The following is a 26,619-nucleotide window of genomic DNA, read 5'->3' on the forward strand; positions in this document are numbered from 1 at the left end:
TCCACAACCCCCAACGAGTTAACAGCGCACTGTTAAGCTGTTTACAGCACTGTCGGCGATCAACACTGCACTCTGTTAATGCTCTGTTCACAAAGTAATTGGTGAAATCTTGAGACATGTTTAAGATGCACGTGCTGTGTCAAGCTACTGAAAAGATCAAAGATTTTAGAGGCAGCTGTTAGCTGTTTAGATGCTGTGACCAGAGCATTGCACAGTCGGTTTTACAGTTGACTTGTGTTTAGGCGTTATTTACTGAGACTGATTCTACCACATACACATAGTTGTAAAACGGTTCACAATGCTTCCAAAATGAAAACGAAAAACGAAAACGAAAACATTTAAAGGTTGATCTGCCGCCCACAAAAACAAAACTAATTGATGCATGCTTTCATCGTCTTTTCCCATTTTTTTTTTTTATTCATTTTGATTGGTCGAGTGTTTTCTCAGTTCTGTCTTATACAACACTGGCGATTTTTGTGATATTTGCATCGGAAGTGAAGAACCCAAAGCAAGATTAAGTAAAGACAAAAGAACGCTCTTTCACACACTTCGTCATTTTTGCACTCTCTTTCACACACACACACACAAGTATTATTAAGCTCTAGCCCTAGATGCAGCTATCCCACACTCACACACAGACACAACTCATTGCGCATACGTAAGAAATCTCTTGAAAAACAAAATTGTGCTTATTCAAATGTAAAAGCAATGTTAAATAACGAAAGCAGCTAAGCTGTAGCTTAACAGCTGTTAGCTAACAGCTTTGGCAAATAACAGTAAATAATTGAGCAAGTTTTTATTGATATGAAGCAGAAGAAGAAAAACAAAATACGAAATACGAAATACCAAATCTTAAACACAAATCATAGTTTTAGGCGTGTAAAAATAGAACAAAAAAAAAAAGAAAAAAAAACTAATTTAATATTAAAAAAAAAATAAGAAAAAGAAAAACAAAGCAAGAAATGGGCATGCAAATTAATTAACGTTACAAGTTTAGCGTTTAGGCATATTAATAAATGATAATATTATTAATAAATAATAATAATTCAAAAGGAAATCGCATTGCATAACAATATAAAATCGTACTAAAAAGAAAACTCTAGCATTTAACAAATACACACACACACACAGACACATACACATACATATACATGTGTATACATAAACGAGAAAATGATTATGCGAAAACGAAAATAAAAACGAAGGAAATCAATTCATTTTTATTACACTCAGACAGAGACAGGCCGAGAAAGCGAGAATTGGAGAGAATTGAAGAGATTTTGGAGAGAAGCGATGAGAGTTATATATGTGTGTATGTATAATTCAACAATCTAGTGTTAGCTCCCGAGTAAAAACAAGAATTCAAGAATTTAACAATTAATTAATAAATAAAATGAGAAACTTTCAGAAGTTGTGTAAAATACTTAAAGCAAAAGCCGAAAACAAGAGTGTTTTAAATTTAAGTTAAATAACAAGAAAAGAATACGCATTCACACACACACACACACACACACACACACACACACACACACACACACACACACACATAGTTTAGTTGAGAATATTGCATAAAGCGCAGAAGAAAAACGAAATATTAAATAAAAGCAAAACTTGAACATGAATTGCAAGCATTTAGATTTAGGCCAAATGTGGAATACGAAAAAGTAAAAAATTAAATGCATATTTAGAAATCACGCAACAAAATTTAACAATACCCTAAAACCAATACAAAAAAAAAATTAAAAAAATTAAATACAAATAACAGAAAAAAACGAGAAAAGAAAACTAAAAATAAATAAAACGCAACGCAAAAGTGTCAAGTGAGAACGCCTCAAGGTATGCAGCAGCATTTCATGTTAAGCCCATGTTAACTAACAGCGAGCGGCCCAATAAAAATGGCGTCCCAGCGTACGTACACACACACACAACACACACACAGGCACACGGACACGAAAACATACACTTAACGAAAACAGTATTGCAAAAGGAAATTCAAAAAAAAAAAAGAAAGAAAGCTAAAGAATAATGCAAAAGAAAAACGAATAGAAACTGGTTGGCAAATGAAATGCATTTAGTTGTTTAAAAAAAAATGTAACAAAAAGCAAGAAATAAACAAAGAATTCATGAGAAAATACACTTAGACACACACACACACACACTCAGACACACACAGTCTCACGCATATGTGGCATTTATATAAATATATAACATAAAAGCTGATGGTTTAAGTTTAATGAGTACGAAATAATTTATGAAAGATTACTAATTAATAAGTTAAAAAAAAAAAAGAAAAGAAAAACAATTTAAAATGCAAAAAAAAAGAAAGAAAACTAAAAGCAAAACAACAAAAAAAAAAGCGTAAAAAACCCTTCAATAAAAATTTATGATATAATCAACAAAAAAAAAAACAACTACAAACAAACACCAACAATAACAGAGGCAAACTTTTGCAGTGTGGCAACTCTGCACTGGCGCTCGCTCTTATCATTTACAGCTGCAAATTTTGATTGAACTCTTTAACATTTGCCTTTTGCAGGTCTGCTATTGCATCACACAAACAACAATCACAGCAACAACAGCAACAACAACAACACGACAGTTGCGGCCAATGCGATGAACTTTTCGGCGCTCAGTCTGCAGTCGCAGCCAGCGTCAACAGCAGCGACCAACAACAACAACAACAACAACAACATTAACATTAGCAACAACAACAACATTAACAGTCTGAATAGCTTAAATCACAGCAGCGGCGTCGGCGTCGGCATCGGCTGCAACAGCGGTCGCCGCAACATTTACATGGGCAACAGCTATCCGCACGCCATGGACTGTGATCCGCCGCTGGCGCAACAGATGCTGCCGCCGCCGCTGCCGCCAGTATCGGCTGTGGCTATGGCAGCGGCAGCGCTGCGTCTTGGCCAGCCGCATTTTGGACGCATGCGCAACAGCGGCGTCGGCGCTGGCGTTGGTCCGCATCAGAATTTCAGCAGCATTAAGCATAACGGTGCAGCGCAGCCGCAGCCGCCGCCACCGTCAATGCTGCTGCCTTCGCTACCACCCGCCGCACATCAAATGCAAATGCAAACGCAGCCCCAGCCGCATCACAGCTTTGCGCCAGCTTCGCTGCCGCTGGACCTGATGCATCACTATGGCAACATGTCCGCAGCTGCGTCCCATCTGATGATGACCGATTCGAGTGTTATCAGTGCATCGGCTGCCGGCGGTCCGGCTGGCTCGGGACCGGCTTCCTATACGGCGCTGCTTTATCATCCGCAACCGTTGGCGCCGCTGCCGTTGCCACTGCCTGTGCCGCTGCCAGCGTCTGCGTCGACGTCATCATCGTTGGCTGCGCTGCCAGCAACGGCAGCAACGGCAGCAACGTCCGGCAGCGGCAACGGCAGCGGCAGCTCAGCAGCGGGCGCTAGCAGCGATGCCTCCTCGTCGTCGCCCATGGTGGGCGTATGTGTTCAACAGAATCCTGTAGTTATACATTAGCGTTACCTGCCGTCTATATAAACTATAATTTAACAATTTTTATTTTATTTGCTTTTTTTTTACACACACACACACACACAAACGTACGCACGCATGCACACAAACACGTCTGAGCCGCTGTTGCGCTCCTCTCTTTTTTGTGTGCTGCTCTTCCGTTCTCTTAGCTCGCCAGCAGACACTGCTATTTATTGCACATCCATCCACCCACACACGCACACACACACACACACACACAACATTCATAGCTAGCTGAAATTTACACACACACACATACACACACCTACACATACCGCATCGGTTTATTTAAATCACGCTCTCACCATGCAGCCGTCTCGCTCACACACACACACACACACAAGCACAAGCACACGCATCGCTCATCGCGTTTACAGTTAGCAAGAGTGTTCTTATGAATTAGAACAGTTTTTTTTTTTTTTACCTAGTTTTAATTGCATAACTTTAATGTAACCATAACGAAATAATTTTACTTATACAGAATCAAAAGTAAATTTTATTTAATTTTTAATTTAAATTATGTAATTTTATTCAAAGAGCAATTGTGCGCAGTAATTTTTCATGAATGAAATCCAATTTTGCTTGATTTAAAAGCAACAAAAAAACAAAAAAAAAAAAAAAAACAATTGCCACAAGTTGTATATTTCATTTTCTTCCGATCTATGATTCCGGCCTAAATGAGCACCTGTGCACGATAGTGCTTCTGCAGCTTGTTGGCCTTGGTGCCCAGCTGCATCTGCCACTTGGACTGCACGCGCTTCATGAGATGAATGTCGCGTGCCTTGCGCGCCGCCGCCTGCTGCTGCGTCTGCGTCCAGCCGAGCGCCCGATATTCGCTTAGCACGCGATGCAGCTTCCTGTCCGATTTCTTGAGCGCAACTGCGCGCGACGGCTGCAGTCGCTGCTTATAGTAGCGCAGCAGCGAGCGATGGCCGATAACTGCGCCGGATGGCAACACCAGCTGGTACTCGTCGCCGTCAAGCAGATCGGGCACAACCTCTTCGTCAATGTCCATGCCCTCTTTCTGTAAGCAAAGGAAGAACGAGAGAGAGAGAGAGAGATTTACAATAGGTGGCAACTCGCTCTCGAGCTTTGACTCAAATTGGACCAATCGAATGTGACGTCACAGAGGATGCGAGAATATCGGATAATTTGGATACGTACATGATCCGGATAACTGGCACTGTAATCGTAGTATTCGGCATACTCGGCCAGGGCGACGCCTTCGTGCAGCATCTGACAGTGTCCCTTATCGACCATATGCTTGCGTACAGCATCCAGGGAATAGAAGGTCTTGCCACGATCGTTGCACCACAGGCAAATAAAGTAGTTGGCCACCTTTTCACCCAGATAGTAGAGCAGGCCCTCAATATCTGTGCAGTAATCGGTGTCGGGTATGAAGAACGAATGTTTGACGGACATGTGCTTGAGGTTCTCCACCAGATCCGCGCTCTGATGGCTGCAGAACAGGCAATCCCGTTCGGTTAATGGATTTTCGGCCAGTTTTTCCCATTCATCCGAATCGACCTAAAAAAAAAAAACAGAAAGAAGTAGAACAGAGTTTCATGACATTCAGCTAATGTTCAACAGCACCGACACACTCACCTCCTCCTCTTCGATGTCCTCAAAGTCCTCGTCCTCCTCAGCCGCATCCACTTGCATGGCCCGATCCGCAAACGCCAGACGTCCCTTGCCCGCGGCAGCTGCCGCCAGAGCGGGATGTGGACGCGGCTCGACAATGCTCTTGACGCAAACGGAGAGCGCACCGGACGTGCCCGCATCCGTTTGCTGCTGCTGCTGCTCGAGCCGTGCGAGGGATTCCTTGTGCTTCTTGCTGTTCAGATGATTGTTGTGGGCCTTCTGGTTGCCGAATTGCTTGCGGCAGGCCGTGCAGTAGACGCTCATTTGTTGCTCCTCGATGGCCGCCTCCTCGGCCCGGCGTGCGCTCAGCACGCGCTGCTGGAACTCCTCGGCCGTGACGGGCGGCAGCTGCGCCACGCGCCTCTTCAGATTGTAACGGTGCCAGTCGGTCTTGTAGTGTTGCCCCTGTGCATCGGCATTGGCGAAGCGTGCATCGCAGTTCATGCACGTGAAATGCGACATTTTCTGTTGTTTGTTTTTATTTTATGTGTCTGCTAACTTATCTGATTTTGGAATTTCACAATGAGTTAATGATTAAAAAACAAAAGACGCAGCACGTTCCTTGAGACTGTGTTATCGATACGGCGATAGAACGTGACGAGTTATCGATATGTTAATGGCAGACACGAACTGAAGCTGCTTGCTGTGACACAACGAACCGTTCTCACTGCTTTTCGCAGCAGCTTCTTGTTCAGCCTGCGTCTATTAATCGATTCCCGTAATTGTGTTTCTTTATCACCTTATCCTTATCACCTTTTATAAAATAATTGTTATATATTAAAATTTATATAAATATGAATATTTTGCTTAATCGAAGTAAATGCTTATCGAGTGTTGCGATAGGCAAACGCTATGCAGTGGAAACGCAGCATTAGCGCGCACAGTTGCTATTCGATTCGATAATAGCGAGTACAATGCAAGCCTTAAAATATTTGCACCGGCTGTCGCGGCTGCCGCTTGAGCAGCTTTTCATTAAATAATGCAGTGAGTAGCCGTCAGCGAGATGGGCGAGAAAGCCAAGCTAAACAAGTCCAATTGCAACAGGCGTTCGCGGGCGAGCAGCACAAGCAGCGGCCGTGCGCCGCACCAGCAACCGCCCAGCCAGCCGCTGGAGGCGCCCAAGATAATCATAATCCATCCGGGCTCGCAGCATTTGCGCATTGGCCGTGCCGCCGACCTCAATCCGTTGACCATGCTGCACGCGGTCGCCTACAGGCGCTCCGCCCAGCTGAGCGACAATGCACCGCATCACGATCCGCTGCTGCCGCCGCTGGAGAGCGTGCACGCCGGGCGCCTACAGTCGGAGTTCGAGGAGCAGCGTCTGGCCGTGTCGCGGCTGCTGCAGCATTGTGTGGTCGATGAACAGAATCGTTTGCGTGTCGCCACGCCGCCGCAGCAGCTGGCGCACTTCAATCGCAGCAGCGTGGCGGAGCAAGTGCCGCCACCCGTGCCCGCCGAGCAGCACAACAACTGGCACAGCGAGGCGCCAATGCTGTACGACGAACAGATATTGCGCCTGAGCGCCCGGGATGCACACAACTATGACATACACTTTCCGATCAGGCGCGGCGAGCTGCATGTGCATGGCGAGCGCGGCGGTTCCTTGCAGGCGACGCTGTCACATTTGGAGCGCATCTGGTCGTATGCCTTGGAACAGCGTCTGGGCATAGCGCTGCGCGATCTGGGCACCCACAGCGCCGTGCTGGTGGTCAACGATGTTTATGTGCGGCGACATTTGCGCGAGGCCATGACCCTGCTGCTGCAGCGGCTGGGCTTCCAGCGCTGCTTTCTGGTGCAGGACAGCGTGGCGGCCACCTATGGCGCCGGCATTGGGTACGGCTGTGTGGTCGATATTGGCGCCCAGAAGACCTCCATTGCCTGCATCGAGGATGGCATCTCGCAGCTGGATGCCCGTGTACGGCTCAGCTACGGCGGCGGCGACATCGATCAGGTGCTGCTCATGCTATTGCGCAAATGCGGCTTTCCGTATCGCGAGTGCTGCGTCGAGCGCAGCTATGTGGACGCCCAGCTGTTGGACGAGCTGAAGGAGCGCTTCTGCCATCTGAACGCGAACGTGTGCGGCGCCCAGGAGAAGCACTTTACGCTGCGCCAGCCGCATGGCCAATGGGTGCGCTATACGCTGCAGGTGGGCGACGAGGCCATCATGGCGCCGCTGGCGCTCTTTCACACCGAGCTGCTCAACATAACGGGCAAAACACGAGCCGTGCACACACAGCAATCGGCACAGGAGCAATACGATTGCGAGGATTGCTTCGATGCCGAGTATCTGCGCGAGACGGGCCGGCGCAACGGCGTCCGGGCGGGCGATCTGAGCATGGTGGGCAACGCACCCACAGCAAAGCCGGCGGCACAGCTGCCCATCACCGCCGACGACGAGGAGCTGATTGTGGTCGATCAGGACGAGACGACGCTCAGCAGCAACAGTAACTCCCAGCAGCAGCAGCAACAGCAGCAACAAAAACAGGAGCAGCCGCTGCCCAAGTCAAGCAATTCGTGGTACTACAATCCGGGCGGTCAGGTGGTCTCGCTCGACCAGGCCGTCATCCGTGCAATCGGGCGCTGCGGCAGCTATGAGACGCGTCGCAAAATGTTTGGCGCCATTCTTCTCGTCGGCAGCAGCGCCAAGCTGCGCGGCTTGGCCGCCTGGCTGGAGCAGCGCATCAGCCAGCAGGTGCCCGCCGGCCTCGAGGTGAACGTCTTTAGCAAGGGCATGGATGTGGGCATGGTTGCCTGGAAGGGCGCCGCCATCATGTCGGTGCTGGAGTCCGCCCGGGAGCTCTGGATCACGCAGCGCGAATGGCAGCGCTACGGGCTGCGCATCTTGCGCGAACGCTCGCCCTTTCTCTGGTAGCCAATCCTCCAGATCCCCTTAGCTATTAATTTAATTATTTTTTTGATAACGCATTTTTTGTGTAGCCAATTCAAATTGTGTATTTATGCATTTAACCAATTGTAGTAAGTTCTTTTTTTTTTTCTAAGCTAGCAGCGAAATCATGTCCTGAGCTAACGTGACCAGCTGTGTCTGGCTTGGTGACATGCTCGATGACATGTCAGCTATCACGTCTTGTACCATAATTCAAATATACGAATCAACTACCAAAATTAATGCTACATCGAGTGTTATTTCGAGATATTGTAATATCCGATTCATGTCATCAACATTCAACATTATTTTTATTCACATTAAGTCAGTAGCTGAAGATCTTCAAGCGAATAGAATGAAAGTTCTTAAAGTTGTCCCTGATTCCTGTTGGACGTTTTTCCAATTGGAATCGTTACTTGCACAGCGATTGGTGTTGGTTAATGCGCAATTAATTGGTGCAAGGTCCATCTCTAATTGACGCTGTGTGAGATAACGATAATGTTATCGAAGATCATTGCATTCTTTTAAGATTTGCAGCAATTTTGCAAATATACCTGATTTGGCCACAGCTATTGCTTGATAAGCCTGCTTATTTATGCACTCCCATTTCGCCAGGCACACAGGCCAAGTTTAGTAGTAAATAAAAAGGGCTTTAAGTGTTGGCTAAGGTCCAACTGATCGTTAACGCGAGCTTAAGCGCAGCGTTCAGTAAAAGAGTTTTGTTTGTAAAAAGTATAGACATATGATTATAAAACATGCACAAACAGATTTAAGGCAAACATGTTTAACAACAAATCAACAATTTGGACTATGCCAAATATTTGGGCGCACTGGAGCCCATGTAATGGTAAAGATCGCCCAAAGTGGAACGGACCAGTTTCGCTTTTATGGTTTCCCGATTGAGACGCTTGTACGCCTCGAACCGATGACAGCCGCCAAAGCTGAAGTAATAGTCGCCGCCCTCGCTCCCGGTTATCCACAAGATATCAACTGGCGGCACCTCAGCCTCGCTGCGCTCCGACTGCACGCAGAGCAGGAGAGAGAGAGAGAGAGAGAGAGAGAGAGAGAGAGAGGGAGAGGGAGAAATAATCAACTGCAGCTGCCCAGTAAAATCGCCTCAAGTACGCACCTTGATGGTGTCCATGAGCGACAGCACCTTCAGCTCGTCCAGGACGGAGGGTATCGGTCGCTTAATGACGCTCATCGGAACATTGTGCACCTCCTCGATGCCCGCCGAGTGTACGCTCGTGTCCAAGCTGGCCATTTGTTTGCTGTCGTCTGGCATGTTAGATGAATGTTTGTTAGCTGCGCCAATGTTGTGAAATGCCATGAGAAATAACTGTTGCCGTTGCCGGCGTTGCCACCTCCCCGCAAAAAAAAAAAAAAACGCTTACCGTGCCGAAAAGGAGAAGCTGCACTGCGTCTGCGTCTGCTCGACTGCAATGCGAATTGCCTAATGAAGTACATGACGCGCCGTCGGCCAACAAATTGCACGCAAAACTTTGACGAAACTTGTTTTTTCTTTTCTTTTTTTCACTTCACTTTTGCTATTTCTCTTCTTTCTATGTGTCGCCCATTTTACTTTGCTTTGCATAATCGACAATCTTGGCCCCAAGTGCAAGCAGCCATAAACAAAGGCGGGCGCGTTCCGATAAAAATAAATGAAAACGAAATTATAATTCAGTACAATGTTCTTAGGCTTGGTTTGTTTGTATACAACACAAATGCAGAGATGGCCGCGTGCCTGTTCACGACTTAGCACGAGCACGAAACTAACTTCAAACAAGCACGCACGAAGGGCACGAACCAAAGCAATCTAATTGGATCGAGCATCACTTTGATTTCGCTTAAAAGCAATAGCTGCTATATATTCAATTTTTGTTAATATATTTCCATTCTCTCGTGCGGCTCGTTCGAATTTGAGGCAATCATCTTGCGATTACAGCTCGTCGTGTCACGGCCCGTGCCCATCTCTAAAACCGTGTACGCGAGCGCGTCAGGCATTTTGATTAGCGTCCCGTAAGACCCAAGCATATATGCATGTATGTACACATGTATGTCTGTATATGCAATCTCTCGCACACAAATAACGTTGTTTTTACCAAACGGTTGCCTATCAGCAGATGCAGATAAATATACATATAAAAACAATGCTGGTGGTCGGGGGGCCGTGGACGTCAAATCAGCTTTACCTGGGCATTATCTGAAATTTAAACAGCAAGAGTTCTATTAGTTTTTAATTTGTTTACAGCCCATGAGAAAGCGTAACATGTGTGCACAGCACTGGCTGCTGCACTGAACGCTGTGCAACACTGGCCAACAACAAACAAGGCGTCGGTAATTGAGCGCATTTTCTACAATTGTAATAGCTTAATCTTAATTCGCTTGGACACAAATTAAATGAGGAACACGCATGGCCACACTGACCGCTGTGCAACACTGGCCGCGCTGGCCACACTGACCGCTGTGCAACACTGTCCAACGAATTTGAATTCAAATTCAAATATTGCTGTCAATTTGATGATGGGGACTTCCCCAAGGCCAAATATTTGGCACATGCAACGGAGCCAAGAAACGAAGCGAAGGCATCATACATTTTCGCTGGTTGTTCCCCCCACGTTTTGACGTTGGCTGCGTTTAGTCATTGCCATTGCCATGGAAATTAGAATTTTGTCTATTTAGTGTATCTGTTGCTGATTTCAGCTGTGACATCGCGAACAATCTTCAATTAACCATTTACGAGCACACTCTGTGCGACAATGCCGCGCGACAAGCGAATTCCAAGCAATTTCTTCAATTGTCATTTTGCTAAACGCTTACAAAAGGTAACCGAAGACGGAAATTGATCAACAGTTATGTGTTGGCCTTTGCCGCAGCGAATATACCAAAACTCGTAAAGCTATTTATTTCTTCTGTTTTTTTTCTCTCTTAACATTTTTTGTTTATATTTTTTTGTTATAATGCAAATCAGTCTGGTCAAGACGCTCGTTTTGATTAGCAGCCTGATTGTTGTGCAAATCGATGGCATACAAGGTGAAGCAGCAGGATATGTGCCCGATAACCGATAGCCGATAATCGATAATTATCGATACACTTATTTTACAGACGCCGACGGCAAACGTATCGTAAGCAACTACGAGCGCATCAAGCAGCTATATCCACAGCTGACTTCCGCAGAGTCGTCGCATTGGCGCTACGCGGACAAGGATCTGGAGCATCCGTGCCGGCGCGACTGCGTCGAGCAGCAGCCCATGACCTGCTACTACTATATGGTGGTCCACTACGATGACACCATGTCGGCCAGCTGCAAACGCTATCTGCAGGCCAAGTATCGCTACAAGCTGAATGGCAAGGAGTACATCGATAGCTTCAAGCTGGCCGAGCAGGAGGCGCGCAACGATGATTGCAAATATGCCGACGGTCTCGAGTCCCAGATCATGGTGGTCAACGGCCAGCTGCCCGGCCAGGCGATCGAGGTCTGCTACGGCGACACCATTGTCGCCGACGTAATCAATAGCCTGCACGAGACAACGACCATCCACTGGCATGGCATACATCAGCGCTTGACGCCGCACATGGATGGCGTGCCGCATGTCACCCAGTATCCGATTGAGGCGGGCCAGGCGTTTCGGTATCGCTTCGAGGTGGATCACGGCGGCACCAACTGGTGGCACAGCCACACCGAGCATCAGCGCGCCTTTGGCCTGGCCGGTGCATTGATTGTCCGGCAGCCGCTTAAGCTGAATCCTCACGCGCATCTGTACGACTTTGATCAGTCGGAGCATGTCATTATGATACAGGATTGGGTGCACAATTTCGATGAGAGCGTCGCCGAGAATATACTGATCAATGGACGCGGTCGCAACATGAAAAAGGACAGCAAGGTGAAGCCCACGCTCTATGCCACGTTCGGGGTCATTCGCGGCGGTCGCTATCGCTTTCGTGTCATCTTCAATGGTGAGTCCACCACAGAGCTCGCATTTTTAAGCGAACGCAGCTTACAGTTATATTTAGCTCACACAGACGCAGCACACAGACACGCTCGCTACGGCTCAGCCGCAGCCTCGGCTGTGTACCACACTAATACACACACACACACACACGCTTACTAATACTAATGCATTTGCTTGCAGGCGTTTCGAACTGTCCGATCAGCCTGAGCATTGACAAACACGATCTGGTGGTCATAGCGAGCGATGGCAACGACATTGAGCCGGTCGAGGTGCAGAAGATCATGTTCCATGGCGCCGAGCGTTTCGATTTTGTGCTGCACGCCAATCAGGAGGTGGCCAATTACTGGCTGCGCATCAAGGGCTATAGCTTCTGTGCCAAGAATCAGCTGCATCAGGAGGCGGTGCTGCACTACCAGAACGCCGATCCGCGCAACCTGGACACAACAACGCTCAGCTATGCGTACGATGCGCCGGGCCTGATGCTCAACGAGCTGGGCGACGATGACGGCGGCAGCAGCGCGGACAGCATCTCCCTGGTCAGCCTGAATGCGCAGCACGTGCAGCCGGCACTGAATCCGGCGGTCACCTACTACAGCAGCATGAACGCGTTCGAGCTGCGCGGCGAGGGCTTTCGCTTCCAGATGGACGACATAACGTTTAGCATGCCAAAGATGTCGCTGCTCCAGACCCGTAATCTGGGCATTGGCCAGTTCTTTTGCAATAGCACGCAGCAGGCGGCGCTGGGTTTCAACTGCAAGAGCCGGCACTGCAAGTGCTCCAATGTCATCCATGTGCCGGCCAACAAGAATATCGAATTTGTCATTTCCAGCAAATCGAACACAGCGCATCCCATACACCTGCACGGCTATACGTTCCGTGTGGTCGGCATGGGTGTGCTCGGCGAGCAGCGCATCGGCCAGATCGAGGAGATCGATCGACGCACTCCGTTGCCGCGTCGCGGTCGCGGTGCTCCGCTCAAGGATTCCGTGCAGGTGCCAGCCTTTGGCTATACGATCATACACTTCAACTCGGACAGTCCCGGCTATTGGATGTTCCACTGTCACATATCGCCGCATTCCGAGAACGGCATGGCGGCCGTTGTGCGCGTCGGCGAAGATATCGAAATGAAAATGTGCCCCGTCAGCAATTGTGGCCTCTGCAGCTCGGTGGCATAATCAACCTTAAATTAATCAAATAATATACTATTTCTTTTCAATTTACCTGCTCAAATAAACCGTTGAGTTTAGTGGCTATTGCTATCGATAGTTCACCTGCAAACTTAATAGTATTTAATGGCTATATTTTATTTTAATTGGTTTAATTTCTACTCAATTAAACTGTCTAAATAAACCGTTAAGATGAGGCATGAACATGTCGTTAGCCAGTGTTGACTAACGATAGTTCATCTGCAGCACAACATGTCCGTTGAACATTTCAAAATACGTTACTTTTGCACGTTACGTTATTTACACTTTAATTGGGGTAGCTTTTATATATTAAGATTAGTTTGCAATGGAAATGTGCTCCGTCAGCTTGTATGGTCCTGGGTAAAGAATATTTGAATTTGCTTCGGTTTCAATGTGAGACTATTTGAATATAGCTGCCAAATAATGCAGTGTTGAGCAATCGCAATCGCAGTGTTGAGCAATCGTGTGCCAAGTTATCGATAGGCGTGCCATAACAGTTTGCTTCATGTCTCTGACAATCTGCCGTTTAGCAGCACGAACATCGTTAACAGTGTTGAACAATCGCAGGTCTTGGCTTATTTCTATCGTTCGGCACGTGTGCCAAGTTATCGATAAACGTGCCATACTTAAATGTAAACAAATAAACAAGTTGTCGTTAAAAGCCGCACATCATGTCTTCAACAACGAATAGCAAATTAAAAGTAATTGATACGGATTCAGACGAGGAAGACGACGCACAAATGCGCTTGTTTCTGGAGGCTGCCGATCACACGCTGCTGACAAATGACATGTTCAAAACAAGTTCTATCAAAGCGTCGCCGGCTGCCGCGCCGGCGAAAGATTTGTCAAAAAGTGAGCGTTTTCTGGCAGAGCAAGATGCTGGGCCCGCCAGCGATCTGCAAGTTAGTCCAGAGATGCAAACGCACCTTTGGCAAAAACTAAGCACAATTATACAGAATCAAATTGAATATTGTGCCACCGAGCAGCCGTCCAAAAGTGGGCCACTGGATGAGAAGAAGACAGCCTGGTATAGTCGTGTCAAACTTGTTGCCGATGCCGATTGCTATGTGGTGGATGACATCGAGCCGGAACTGATCCCACAACGGAAGCCCACCATAAGGCGGCGTCAACTGGAGGGGGAGGAGCTGGATAAACCAACAACAAGTGCCGCATTGGCCTCCGTTGCCGTCAGCGGTGATTCCATACTTAACGGCCAGGATGTGCTCAACTGGGCGCCACGCAGATGCCGCAAAGATAAACTATTCGAGTACAAGGCCTGCGACGAGCTGGGCCACAAGCTGCTGGCGATCGATGCCACAAACGAGTTTACGGCGCAGCGCCGCAAAAACAACTGGAACGAGACAAAGATTAGCCAAAGATTTCAGAATAAAAAGACAAAGTTGTAACGCATCTATATATGAAAGAGTTTCACCTGACTGATTGTAAGCTTCCGCTCGGGTTGACCATACCAACTGAGGCAATCCGATGATCAAAGTTTGATTGAGGTGCATCAGAAGTGGAGTCCATAAATGAAAAATGGTAAATGGTCGCAGGTTCAAATCCAGCAGCAGCAATTCTCAAGTTTTATGCTTAATTATATATTTTGTTTATTCACAAAGAGAAGAGCAATGCTAATAAATAAAACAAACAGAATTGCCTGAAATATGCAAACCAATTTGCATATTTTAACATTAACCATTGGACCCGAGCGACGCCGGGTTATTTTCATATAGTATATGTATGTATAAGGCGACTTATTATTGCTATAAACAGTTCCTGATTCTATTTGACAGCAGCTGATAACTTGCTTACACACTTGTTATACTATTGCAGCTGATATTAGAATTATATTGTTATGAATTGTGCAACGCATAGGGATTATCTTCTTATAGATATCTTATATAGACGACGCAACTAGTCTCTTACATATTTAGGGATTTCATTTTTAACTTAAAATAGCAACGTGTTTTTGTTCACAATCCATGCGAAAACATGCAAAAGTATACATATACAATTTGAAATAAAAAACATGTTTAAGCTTAACTAATTAACATCGATTTTCCTGAGTTATCGCTTAATTTGTCCACAACTCTTTTGAGCGGACAACTGGAAACGTGCGAGACGATGTCAAAGCCACGTTCGTCGCATTGAATTTCATACAAGTTAGTTTGTGGTTCAGATCGGAATACTATATCATAATTAGCTGCCTTATCAACTATTGTAAAAAACATTATTCATTTTTCAATAGAATCTAACTAACATATTGATTAAGCGCTTCAGTGTGCTGCTCACATCTGTGCGATTCATAAAAACTTTTTGATTTTCAAGATATTTTGAAACAATCTTAACATTTAAGAGCTCCACCATGCTAACTATATATATATATATATCGGACTACTATATCATACACAGTTTTAGAGGAAGAATTGCTAAAGAAATTTTGGTTGGGTATGGAAAACTTTTCTATCCAATTCACTTGAAATTCGAGCTTGATAGTTTATATTGCTCTGCGCCTGCAAGGATATTTAGTATTGGGCACTTGGCGAGTACAACTTTACAGACAAAAGTGTTGCTCGCCGTAGCTGTAGCCATATATTCACTCAGGTGAAGAAAATATATGTTCATCGATGTCTCGTATGATAATAATGCTACAGCTAACGTGCTGTCTGTCGTGCTAAGTATCGAAATTGTTCTGATAGTTGTTGTTGTTGTTGCTGCTGTTGCCGTTGTTGTTGTTGCCGTTGTTGTTGTTGTTGCCGTTGTTGTTGTTGTTGATGTTGTTGCCGTTGTTGTTGTTGTTGTTGTTGCTGTTGCTGGTGCTGGCCATTGTGGAGCTGGTATTGCTCATTTGTCCATCGAGCAGGCCGTACAATGCATTGCCGGTTAGTATTTGCTGCTGGCCATTGCTCAGCGAGATGCTGGAGTTTGTGCTGCCGCCCAGCTCTTGGAGCATGTCGCCAACAATGTTGCCCATGCTGTTGCTGCCGTTGGCGCTGCTGGCGCCATCGTCGCCCGACTGCATTTCAAGTATGTTGAGAAAATCGTGGCCATTGAAGTCGTGATGCTGCTGCAGCTGCTGCTGTTTCTGCATGCTGCTCTGGCTCTCCTTCATCAGCTTGTCGTACTCTTGCAGCACGCTGTTGAACTCGGCTATCTCGACGCGATTGCGCGTTATCACCTTGTGCTTGTAGTAGTTGTGCACCTGGGTGAGCGATGTGCCCGTCATGCTGAAGTAGGCCCGCTCCAGCGGCAGCAGCTGCAGCATTGTCGACTTCTCCAGCCTGTCATCGATGTCATAGTAGCCGCGATACTCGGTAATGAAACTGCGCAAGAATTCCTCGGCCGCATCGGTTAGCAGCATGACCGCCGTCTCGGAGCAGTCGGTGAAGCCCGCCAGACGCAGCAGGCCGCACATGACTTTGCGTAGCGCATGGCGGCAGGTATTGCTAGAGATCTCGGGATGCGGTTGCGGATCACCGCGTGAATATGCCGTGTCCATAGTGGGTATAAACCAGATGGGTTTCTGGAATTTTTGTTCGCTCACCAAATCGGCGGCATTTTCGGGCGGGAAGTCAACTTCGGGTATCATTTGGCAGGGGTTCAGCAGATAGTTCGAAGTGCCCTAGATACAGTTAACACCATAAATAGTGGCCGGCCAGTGCATGCATGACACACTACTTACATTTTTGTTCGAGTACGTATCGATGAGGGATTGCAGCACTTCGGTTTGTTTCATCACCTCGATGGTTTGCGTGACCAGCGAGCTCTTCAGCTCAATTTGATCGCTGTTCAACGTATATATATATATATATATATATATGTATATAAATATATATATTGGATAAAGAGGTTTCCAGGCAGGCATCACTGTACTCACTGTTTGTCCACGGGCAGCAGCGCCAAATCGCCGCGTTGCCGTATCTCGTCCAGTTTTAGCCGCTTGGCGGTCGTCGGCACATACTTGTCGGGCGCTAGCCCAACGCTATCCTCATCCATGGCGCCCCAGTGTTCGGATTGCATGCTATTTACTGTACCTGTAACGTTTTCTATTGTTTTATAGTTTATAAACAATGGCAAGTAGTGCTGTTTAACGTCAGAAGTGTTGCCTATCGATTGTTAGACAGCTGAGCGGTGTGCGCGTACGTGGCAACGCCTGCTGCATACGTTACAGCTCATTCAATTCCATATCCAAATTTTATTAGCAATTTCATCATTTACAACAATTGACACGTTTGCATTTTGAATTGAAGAATGCGTGTGCATGAGTAAGTTCGTACGAATTCGTTGAGTATTATTCTATCAAACATTTAATTGCTGGCGGCTGCCTTGACAAATGGCAACGCCGACGAGTGGTCAGTAGCAAGTGGCAATGCCACTCGACTGATAGGCAAAACAGGGACAATATGTAATATTGCCATTATTATTTGTTTTCTATTTAGACCCATATATTACTTAGATAAATTGTAAGTTGAGAGAAACCAAATTGTTGACAAAATTCCGCAAAGACGCAAACGACAACGGCTTGGTTTGTACGCGCCGGCACACAGCGACAATATGCATCAACAGCACATGGACCTGCATGCCCCAGTGGACTTGAACAAGGTAAGGGTTGGGTGGGGTGGTGTAAGGGAATACGCAGATCTTTGCCAGCAAATGTTAACGAAATTCATTTTGCAGTCCCTGGACGAGATGTCGCCGGAGGAGCGCATGCGGTAAGCTGATGGGCTGGCGCAGGTTCAAGGTGCGATATTTCATATCTTCTTCTTCTTTTTGGCAGCGCTGAACATCAGCTGATGGTGGAGAAGCACAAGGGCCACGATGCCATGCACTCGGAAATGGTGATCATATTGTTTATGACGCTGGTCATTGCCCAAATCATACTCGTCGAGTGGAAGAAACGACACTACAGATCCTATGCATTTGTCACACTGCTTGCCATGTGGCTAATACCGCTTATCATCTCGTGCACCTTCCTCTGGATACGCTTCATTATCATTTGGCTAATATTCACGTGCATTACGGCACTTGTGATGCGTCGTGCCACAACCAAACCCATACAGGGCACAACGCCCAGGTGAGCGAATTGCTCCAGTTAACATATCAATCTTTGCCTTTAGCCCCACATTCTTGTTTCGCTAGGCTCGTCTATAAATGGTTCTACTTCATCTACAAGCTGAGCTATGGATTGGGCATCATTGGCTATCTGGTCATAATGGCAGCCTTTCTGGGCATGAACTATATTTTCGCGCAACCGCCCAACACCTGGATGGATGTCGGCCTCATGTTCTGTTTCTATGGCCTATATATTGGTGTACTGGGCCGTGACATATCCGAGATATGTTCAGATAAAATGGCAGCTGCCATTGGTGTAAGTAGTCCCCAGCTTGCCATGTCATTGCATCTGATCCTAAAACGAGCATAACGAGCATAATGTGTGCTTATATGTTTGTAACAGGGAGACGAGCCCATAAGCTGTATATATTCTTGATCAGGTCGAAGAGCTGGGTTGATCTAGCCATGTCCGTTTGTCTGTTCGGCTATTTCGGTAACTAGAAGAGCTAAAGACCCTACGCAGTAGAAGCCTATTCATACATTTTTTTTTCCCCCGAGACGAGCTATTTCCATATGATAGATATCGAACGGAATTTACAAAGTTAGAAGCTTTTGCTTAGGTCTACACTTTTGTCTGTTATATTTAAGCCCTGATAATTTCATGTCTTTCTTTTCGCTGTGTGCTGCTTAGAAGATAGGTAGACTGTTAGTAAAAGTAGCTCCATGCCGGCGCTTTTGGGTATCGTCTAGACGGGCATGCCCGACTAGTGCACTCTGACATATTATGCTATTTGCAGTATTATACGCCTCAAGGCATGCCCACTCGGCATCTGGATCAGAACGTGTGCGCGGTGTGCGGCAATCAATTGCTGGTTTCCGAGAAGGAGGAGGGTGTCATCGAGAACACCTACAAGCTGTCCTGCAATCATGTGTTCCACGAGTTCTGCATACGAGGCTGGTGCATTGTCGGCAAGAAGCAGACGTGTCCCTACTGCAAGGAGAAGGTGGATCTACAGAAAATGTTTCGCAATCCGTATGTAGCTGGTCTGGTTAGATTTATTGGAAATGGTATAAAACTTCTATTTTTGAATGTCTTGCAGCTGGGAGAAGCCACACGTACTTTATGGCAGGCTGCTAGACTGGATTCGCTGGTTGGTCGCATGGCAGCCACTTATATTTTTCATAGTACAAGGCATCAACTGGATGCTGGGTCTGGAATAGACCAGGGACCAAATTCACAGTCCAATTGCGTCTAGTCAAGCACATTTTATGCCCTAACACTGTGCTTCACACTAACCAACAAAACACATCTGAGACCAACAACTATTACAAATGGCAAAACCAAAAGATAAAGCGTAAAGCGAAAGGACATTATTTAACACGGCAGCATTCCCAGGAGACATGATGTCACCAATGGTTTCCACTACGCTTGGTCCGAATAGCAAACAACCTTTATTGGCATTCGCCCCATCAATTTGTTGCACTTGTTTCTGTTTTCATAAATCGAACTGCCGAGAGTTGAAGCAGAAATCGCTGCATCTATATTTCCATTATTCATTTTAAGATTGTAAAACGACAAACCTGGTATTTTAGATATATATATGGCTATATATATATGTGTATGTTTACATATATATGTATATGTTTGTACATTATGTATCTATGTACATATATATTGTGTGTGGTGTGTGTATGTTTGTATTATGTCTATGTATTATGTGTTTTTGCACTGGATATTGAATTTAAAGATCTTTATATAACAAGGAGAAGACATGTAAATCATTGAGAGAATTCTAAGAAATAACAAAACAACAAAACGGTTTCACTTTCTATTTAGGTTAACAGAAGGGGGCCCTAATATACCCCGAACCTAGACAGAGAAACCAACCCTCCAAAGCCGGCTTATATTTTTTTATTTATTGATTTTATATGCCATGTTAAACTTGTGGTTGGCCGTTTTGGAAAGCATAAATAGGCACTTGAAGCTATTTGACGAAACTATAAAAATACACATGCTTCAAATTCCGGGCTTCAAATGATTGCAATATCACATACCCTGTAATACAAGAGCTTTGAACTGTCTTGAATAGAACCAATTTATTTTTTAATTTAAATTGAATCTTTAACCAAAATTGTCTGAACCAAAACCCAAACCAAATTTTTAGTTCCCTTGAAGAACTCTTGAGCGAGAATTAACTTGGAATTCAACCACGAAAGTTTTCTCAACTTCTGCTCTATTTCATGAACATATTGAGAAGATATAAAAAACCAAGGCTTAAACCAAAACCTGGTCACAAGAATGTTCGAAATCGACTTTAAATTGAAGGATTAAGGATTTTGCCGTCCTCAAACCTTTTTTTATCATCAGTTCAGGCAGTTTTGACCATACGAAATCTGTAAAAGCCTTGTTTAGCTGAACTTGGCAACCGTGTTGGTTGTTTTTCTCTGCCGAGTTAACCGGATCCGGCCACTGTTTAATCAATAATTTATGCACTAATATGCCGAACTGCAGGCGCCAGCGAATAGTGCAAATCATTTTGCATGAAATGGCAAAGAAGGGCGGAGTTCAGCAGCTGCAGGCGGACATCGGCAGCGACGAGGAGTTCGAAAAGTTCCTCCTGCGACCCGGTCTGCTGGGTGGGCTTGACATTGCCAGCTAGAAGAAGCAGCGGTAAATGAGAAAAAGTATTCTTTTCTATATTCTAGTGCTGGACATCTATTCGGAATGGTGTGGTCCGTGTGTGGGCATGGTGGGCAGTCTACGGAAAATTAAACTCGAGCTGGGTGGCGACAATTTGCAGTTGGCGATTGTAAGTTTCCAAAAAGTTTTAGGTTAGGTTATTGCACCTAACCTATAAAATATTCTTAACAAACCGAAAAAAAAGTGCAAAGCTGGTTCGATTTCGTATCTGGAACGGTTTAATAAGAAAAGTGAGCCCACCTGGATGTTTGTAGCGGCAAGTACTCCCACCGAAAGTCTGTCCAAAGCTAACTTTACGTTTGTACAGAACGGCAAAGCCATCAACATTATGTTTGGCACGGATGTGCCCAAGCTGGTGGCCATGATCACCAGGGAGCTGGAGTCGACGTTGGCCAAGGAGCCGCATCAGACCTACGAAATCACCGAGCTGCAGCCCATTGAACTGGAACACTTGCGTATTAAGAACGAGGCGCTCGAACTGGCCGCAAAAATTGAGCTCGAAGAGAGCAAAAGGAAGCGCATCGAGTATTTGAGATTTGTGACAGATAGCATCATGGAGAATTTGCCGGATATTGGCATTACGGTATTTGGTCCACAGGTCAATCGGGATATGTTCAAGAAGCTCTCCGAGCCGGCGGATCCATTGAAGATTCAGTGCAAGGATCGCAAAGTGTTTACCATAACTGAAAACGATTTCAACACTGTGAACTTTGCGGCCGAGAATCCATTACCCAAAGACGTTATCCAACACTTGTACGACAAAGAGTTGTTAATGTGCTTTTGGAAAGTGGACGAAACGATCGGAACTCCGCCCAATATACTGCAGCTGTATGCACATGAGCTGACCAAAGAGACCATAAAGCCACCCGACGAGTTCAACGAGGAGGAAACCATTCTGCCGCCCCTGATCACAGACCTGGAAATAACGGTCCAGGTACGAATTGAAGGTAAGCGCCAGCACCAAAACCGCATCTGAAAATTTGTAAAAGATGAAATGAATTTTTAGATCAAATCGATGAGGATAGTCCGGAAGCAGATTCGGAACCTTCTGAAGACACGCTGCACTTTAAGGCCATCAAAATACCACCTATCTGGGTGCCCAGCGATCAGCGGACGCATGCGGCCCTCATCTATACCTATTTCAGGGCACAAACCGCCGCCTTTTTGCCGCCCGATCCGGTGCCCGAAGCGCCGCATATCATCATGACATTCGATGCGTACAAAAAGAAGGATCTGATGAATCTGGTGGACGCTTGCAAGGAGGATGTGCCGCTCTATGGCTTCTTTACCAGCGACAATCCGCAGACGGCCGTCTTTATAGCCAACTCGGTGGACAAATACAATGCCAAGCCATATGTGCCGTAAGTAACTGTTTTCAGCTGGGCTGCAGGCACGATCCAAATTGAACCGGTTCGCAGGTGAACCGGAACTTGAACGAAACCGAAGCAAAATCGAAGCACTGTTGCCGAAAACCCGGTTCACGAACCGTAAACCGAATCGTCGGCCATCTTTGTTTTGTTTTGGTTCTTGCAGCCCTGGTTTTGAACGTTATTTGACTTTGATTCGTTTAATGCATTCTCGCTCAGCACCGATAAAATTGTGCTGAAGGTTAACAAGGTGCCGGGTCCGACAATACCGCTGCTCATGGAATATGGCCCCAGCTATGTGAGCCCCAACTCAGTTGTTGGCCACAAAGAGGCTGCCAAATTTTTTCCGCCCAGCTACAAGTCCGCCCAGCAGGAAGAGGCCGAGCTGCACGCCGTTAAAGCCGAGAAGCCGAAGAAGCGCAAGAAGGTTATCTATATATATATGTCCATATCTAAAAATATAAATAAATGTTAACATTTTGATGCAGACGAAAAAAGGCGCCGAGGCCGAGCAGTTCGAACAGCCCAGCGCCAGCGCCCAGGATACTCTGCAGGAGGCCTCCGATGAGGCGTCCAAGATCTCGCCCGAGGAGGGCACCTCCACGACCAGCAGCGGCGAGGACAGCTGCGAAAGTCGACCAGCGACTGCCGATGGCAATAATCCAACCGCCGATGGATTGCAATCGTAACCCACAGAAATACACAAACTTATGCCTAAACTATGGCCTATCCAAATACCCACATATATATATATATATATATATATATATATATATATACACTTATATTTAAGTTTTGATTAATTTTGTGTATGCATTTATATTACTTAACCCAGTTGAATATCGGGCCTAACCTCACATTCACTATATATTGGAATTTCATGTATTTTCAATATTTTAAAGAATCTTTTTAAAAAGCAGCTTGTAAAATTTTTTAAGGCTGGTTGTAAATTATAAGTGTGCACCTTTTTAAGTACATCGAAAACGTTTTGTTAAGGAAAATAATTCCATAAATTTGATCTACTGAATATATGGCAACAACTAGGATCAAATCTAGGAATATTTATATATTAACAGCTGCTTGTAAATTGAAAACAAATATGGAAGTATCTTTGAAAACTTTCCTCTAACAAATATATTGAAAATATTGTTAAGCTTGATTCTAAAATATGTTTCAAAATATATATAGAAACATTTTGAAGAAACTTTTTTAACAGCAGCTTGTAAATTTATTACAAGCTGGTTGTAAATTACAAGTGTGCTCATATTTAAGTACCTTGATAAAATTTTGCTAAAGAAAACAATGCTAGAAATTTGATCTAGTAACAATTAGGCTTAGGATTAGGTATAGATAGATGGTAGTCAGTTGCTTTTGGTGGGCCTTGAGCCGTATTTGTACTTAGGGATGAGGGGTTGCCGTTGGTAGCTGCCCTCCAGGTATTGCCAGACGCGCTTGCGTGCCTTGAGCGTGCACGTGCTCTCCTCCTGCTCCTCGCGCAAAATCTTCTGGCAGTCGGCGAGCAGGGACTCCAGCTCATTCTGGGCAGGAGCCGCAGGTGAGTTGTGAACGGGCGCAGTTGGGGCTATGCAATTGGACTGGGCAGCGACCGCCTCGTCGATTTGCTGAAAGTCAATCCAGTCCAGATCTGGACCCCACACCGAGTCGTTGCTGGACGACAGCGTTTGCTCCGCACTGGCCGCGGTCTCATCCAAATCATCTAGATCTATATCGGAGCCCCAGTCCAGCGAGGCTTTCGATGGTTTTTTGTGGCATTTTTGCCGCTGCCTGGTCAGCCTGTCCAGCCGGGAGCCAGGCAGAATGTGGATCGGCCCGCGATGCGCGGGCTCCTCGTCCAGCCAGCAGCAGCCCTTGAGCGTCACCTGCGGCATCAGAAAGCCAAAGGCACTCTTCGAGCCGCGCTGATACTCATCCTTGATGTAGCCCGTCGCCTTCAGCTGCTCGGCCAGTGCCCGGTACCAGACACTGGAACGATGTGCGCCGCTGCCAAAGTTCTCATGGCGGCGGCAATCGCTGTGCACGCGCTTGCTGCTGGAGCCGCGCAGGGCGAGCGTCAGCCTGGCCAGGCCCACGCGGCCGTTCACGTCCCGCAGCATGCCCAGCAACAGCTGCGACTCACGGCTCACGTCCAGCTGGCCGGGCTCCAGCGGCGGCACCGCCTGCGGATGTCGCGCCTTGCGGCAATTGTCGCAGCAATTGTGCCGCCTTTGAAGTGCGCCGAGCGTGGCCTGGTCATCGAAGTAGCGTAGTATATATTGGCGCCGGCACTGTGTGGTCTGCGTGTACTCGAGCATGGCGCTCGCCAGCTGCTGCAGCTCCTCGCTGCGCTGCGCCGTCAACGGCTGGCTCTGCTGCAGGCGCTGATGCGTTGCGGCGTCCGTGTCCCCCCAGAAGAGCACACACTTGGCCGTGAGGCCGTCACGGCCGGCGCGACCGATCTCCTGATAGTAGCGCTCCATGTCGCTGGGCGCACCATAGTGGACGACGAGGCGCACATTGGGCTTATCTATGCCCAGGCCGAAGGCCGTCGTTGCCGCCATAATGCGCACCCGATCGCTGGCAAAGTCCTGCTGATTGCTGCGCTTCAGCTCGAGCGGCAGCTTGCTGTGGTAGCTGTGACAGCTTTTGCCTCGCCGGCTCAGCTCCTGGGCCATGTGCTCCGTGTCGCGTATGGTGTTGCTGTAGATGATGACGGCGCCGGCCGCTTCCTCGGCCCAGCTCAGATACGGCTGCAAATCGGACCAGAGTTGGGCGCCCTTCGGGCGCACCGTCAGCTCCAGATTGGGTCGATCCAGGCCGCTGCACAGCAGCAGCGGCCGGCGCATCTGCAGCTGCTCGCAGATGTCGCGGCGCACACGCAACGTCGCCGTGCCGGTCAGCGCCAGTAGACGCACCTGCGGCACAGCCTCACGCAGCTGGCTGAGCTGGCGGTAGGCGGGCCGAAACTCATGACCCCACTTCGAGATGCAGTGCGCCTCATCGATGGCAATCAGCGCCAGATTGTCGCCCAGATCGCGTAGCATTTTCAGCCCATTGCCGCGGGTTATGTACTCCGGCGTGGCGTACACCAATTTGAAGTGCAGCGCCAGAATGCGCTCCTTAATGGCGCGATCCTCCTGGGCGGTGCCCAGCAGACAGGCGCACGGCTCACCCGTCTTCGATTTGTGATTCAGCGCGTTCACCTGGTCCTCCATCAGCGCGATTAGCGGCGAAATGACCACAACCACCTTGTTCAGATAAAAGGCGGGAAACTGATAGGTCAGCGATTTGCCATAGCCGGTGGCTATTACCGCGCACACATCCCCGCCCCCGCGGGGCTGGACTAGCAGGGCGCGCATTATCTTCCATTGCAGCGGCTTGAACGTGCTCAGGCCGAAATTTTCATACAGACAGCTTATGTACTTCTTTGGCTTGGGCAGCATTAAAAGCGATTTCCAATTGGCTAAGCTGCGAAGTTTAACTGGAATCCAGCCAAAACACGGCACATTAGAGATGAGCGTTGCGCGAGCACGTGCGACCTGTTGAAAAGGTTATTGTTTGTCCATTGCACTGTTTATCTACGTCACACATGCATATACGCCTGCTGCACGTGTATGTGTGCATCCATTATGGCATGTCAATGCATATTCACAAGATAGCGTACGCCAAGTGCATTGCCTATCGATTAATCGTTGGCACTCACGAGATTACAAGCTAGCGCTACAATTGTATTATTCTGGCATTAAATAACACTTTGTCAGACAAAATTTCAAATAAATACTAAATTAAAAATAACCAACTGAAAGTACGAATTTAAGCCATTTTAAATCTTATTCATTTTACAGAGTGACATACACTTTTCAAATTTTGCGCCGCAGCACAGTATCAAATCGATATGAACGATATCTATCGGCTGTGTACTATCGTTGGAATCGTTAATATCGTTGCTGCAGCAGCGGAACAAATCACAAGTTATCGATAAAAAGAAAGCTAACGACAATTTAACGACTATTTGAATACAATTCAAATACATATAGATTCTTTATTTGGTTCTGCGTTGTAAATGAAAACTACATAAATGGAATTGAAGTTATCTTTTCTTTTCTTTTTTTAATAGAAAAAAACAAATGTGTGAGTGTGTGTGTGTTTGCGTGTGTGCGTGTGTGTGTCTGTGTGGCTTATACAATTTCTGCATTATTATATTAATGACGGCATTTGACATTGACATTGACATTGGCCGCATACATAAATATTTATGTTGTTATCATAATATCATTTATTTGTAATAATTCTTAAATATTTGTTCTGTAACCAAAATGCTTCTAAAAGT

The 26,619-nt window shown here is 46.5% G+C and overlaps 10 protein-coding genes across 22 annotated transcripts in view; 6 read left to right on the forward strand and 4 right to left on the reverse strand.

The window, feature by feature from the left end:
- mnb (minibrain) overlaps positions 1 to 4,018 on the forward strand; it is a 31,829-nt gene extending 27,811 nt beyond the window's left edge. For 9 of the 10 annotated variants that reach the window (XM_070211335.1, XM_070211336.1, XM_070211334.1 and 6 more), the window contains one exon: positions 2,537 to 3,534. In XM_070211335.1, coding sequence (XP_070067436.1) covers positions 2,537 to 3,492 — 956 coding nt within the window. In that variant the 3' untranslated portion in view covers positions 3,493 to 3,534. Of the gene's footprint in view, positions 1 to 2,536 lie in introns of all 10 variants that reach the window. The other variant, XM_032440283.2, reaches the window with a different exon arrangement.
- A 115-nt stretch (positions 4,019 to 4,133) lies between these two features.
- Positions 4,134 to 5,730, reverse strand: LOC6634587 (cytoplasmic 60S subunit biogenesis factor ZNF622). The gene is made up of 3 exons (XM_002058052.4): positions 5,113 to 5,730; positions 4,672 to 5,034; positions 4,134 to 4,531 (listed from the first exon to the last, which is right to left on the reverse strand). The coding sequence occupies exons 1-3, from the start codon at positions 5,608 to 5,610 to the stop codon at positions 4,181 to 4,183; spliced, it is 1,212 nt and encodes a 403-aa protein (XP_002058088.1). The 5' UTR covers positions 5,611 to 5,730; the 3' UTR covers positions 4,134 to 4,180.
- A 306-nt stretch (positions 5,731 to 6,036) lies between these two features.
- Arp8 (Actin-related protein 8) lies at positions 6,037 to 8,275 on the forward strand. Its single transcript, XM_002058051.4, has 2 exons — positions 6,037 to 6,132; positions 6,193 to 8,275. The coding sequence occupies exons 1-2, from the start codon at positions 6,128 to 6,130 to the stop codon at positions 8,018 to 8,020; spliced, it is 1,833 nt and encodes a 610-aa protein (XP_002058087.2). The 5' UTR covers positions 6,037 to 6,127; the 3' UTR covers positions 8,021 to 8,275.
- Positions 8,276 to 8,689: 414 nt separating this feature from the next.
- Positions 8,690 to 9,706, reverse strand: Srx (sulfiredoxin). Of its 2 annotated transcripts, none has more exons than XM_015169586.3 (3): positions 9,427 to 9,706; positions 9,162 to 9,337; positions 8,690 to 9,053 (listed from the first exon to the last, which is right to left on the reverse strand). In XM_015169586.3, exons 1-3 carry the CDS (start codon positions 9,497 to 9,499, stop codon positions 8,841 to 8,843), a joined length of 462 nt encoding a protein of 153 aa, XP_015025072.1. In that variant the 5' UTR covers positions 9,500 to 9,706; the 3' UTR covers positions 8,690 to 8,840. The 2 variants fall into 2 exon arrangements, with proteins under 2 accessions (XP_015025072.1, XP_002058086.2); XM_002058050.4 differs by having other exon boundaries at positions 9,162 to 9,310; positions 9,427 to 9,693.
- A 1,197-nt stretch (positions 9,707 to 10,903) lies between these two features.
- Positions 10,904 to 13,268, forward strand: Mco4 (Multicopper oxidase 4). Its single transcript, XM_002058049.4, has 3 exons — positions 10,904 to 11,065; positions 11,138 to 11,989; positions 12,166 to 13,268. The coding sequence occupies exons 1-3, from the start codon at positions 10,993 to 10,995 to the stop codon at positions 13,158 to 13,160; spliced, it is 1,920 nt and encodes a 639-aa protein (XP_002058085.1). The 5' UTR covers positions 10,904 to 10,992; the 3' UTR covers positions 13,161 to 13,268.
- A 501-nt stretch (positions 13,269 to 13,769) lies between these two features.
- On the forward strand, positions 13,770 to 14,825 carry LOC6634583 (uncharacterized). The gene has a single exon (XM_002058048.4). The coding sequence runs from the start codon at positions 13,844 to 13,846 to the stop codon at positions 14,576 to 14,578; it is 735 nt and encodes a 244-aa protein (XP_002058084.1). The 5' UTR covers positions 13,770 to 13,843; the 3' UTR covers positions 14,579 to 14,825.
- Spt7 lies at positions 14,755 to 17,284 on the reverse strand. The gene is made up of 3 exons (XM_002058047.4): positions 17,050 to 17,284; positions 16,855 to 16,957; positions 14,755 to 16,794 (listed from the first exon to the last, which is right to left on the reverse strand). Exons 1-3 carry the CDS (start codon positions 17,190 to 17,192, stop codon positions 15,847 to 15,849), a joined length of 1,194 nt encoding a protein of 397 aa, XP_002058083.1. The 5' UTR covers positions 17,193 to 17,284; the 3' UTR covers positions 14,755 to 15,846.
- Positions 17,285 to 17,317: 33 nt separating this feature from the next.
- LOC6634581 (E3 ubiquitin ligase RNF121) lies at positions 17,318 to 19,999 on the forward strand. Of its 3 annotated transcripts, none has more exons than XM_015169540.3 (7): positions 17,318 to 17,437; positions 17,612 to 17,774; positions 17,850 to 17,884; positions 17,950 to 18,246; positions 18,312 to 18,540; positions 19,022 to 19,257; positions 19,325 to 19,999. In XM_015169540.3, exons 2-7 carry the CDS (start codon positions 17,727 to 17,729, stop codon positions 19,443 to 19,445), a joined length of 966 nt encoding a protein of 321 aa, XP_015025026.1. In that variant the 5' UTR covers positions 17,318 to 17,437; positions 17,612 to 17,726; the 3' UTR covers positions 19,446 to 19,999. The 3 variants fall into 3 exon arrangements, with proteins under 3 accessions (XP_015025026.1, XP_002058082.1, XP_032296303.1); XM_002058046.4 differs by having other exon boundaries at positions 17,328 to 17,437; positions 17,629 to 17,774; XM_032440412.2 differs by lacking the exon at positions 17,318 to 17,437 and having other exon boundaries at positions 17,543 to 17,774.
- Positions 20,000 to 20,722: 723 nt separating this feature from the next.
- Positions 20,723 to 23,321, forward strand: LOC6634580 (uncharacterized). Its single transcript, XM_002058045.4, has 6 exons — positions 20,723 to 20,861; positions 20,931 to 21,034; positions 21,110 to 21,872; positions 21,932 to 22,286; positions 22,512 to 22,719; positions 22,781 to 23,321. Exons 1-6 carry the CDS (start codon positions 20,723 to 20,725, stop codon positions 22,979 to 22,981), a joined length of 1,770 nt encoding a protein of 589 aa, XP_002058081.3. The 3' UTR covers positions 22,982 to 23,321.
- A 332-nt stretch (positions 23,322 to 23,653) lies between these two features.
- On the reverse strand, positions 23,654 to 25,732 carry LOC6634578 (bifunctional 3'-5' exonuclease/ATP-dependent helicase WRN). The gene has a single exon (XM_002058043.1). It carries the CDS (start codon positions 25,730 to 25,732, stop codon positions 23,654 to 23,656), a length of 2,079 nt encoding a protein of 692 aa, XP_002058079.1.
- Between the last annotated feature and the right edge of the window lie 887 nt (positions 25,733 to 26,619).

This window comes from Drosophila virilis, chromosome X, assembly GCF_030788295.1.
Source record: "Drosophila virilis strain 15010-1051.87 chromosome X, Dvir_AGI_RSII-ME, whole genome shotgun sequence".
NCBI lineage: Eukaryota > Metazoa > Arthropoda > Insecta > Diptera > Drosophilidae > Drosophila > Drosophila virilis.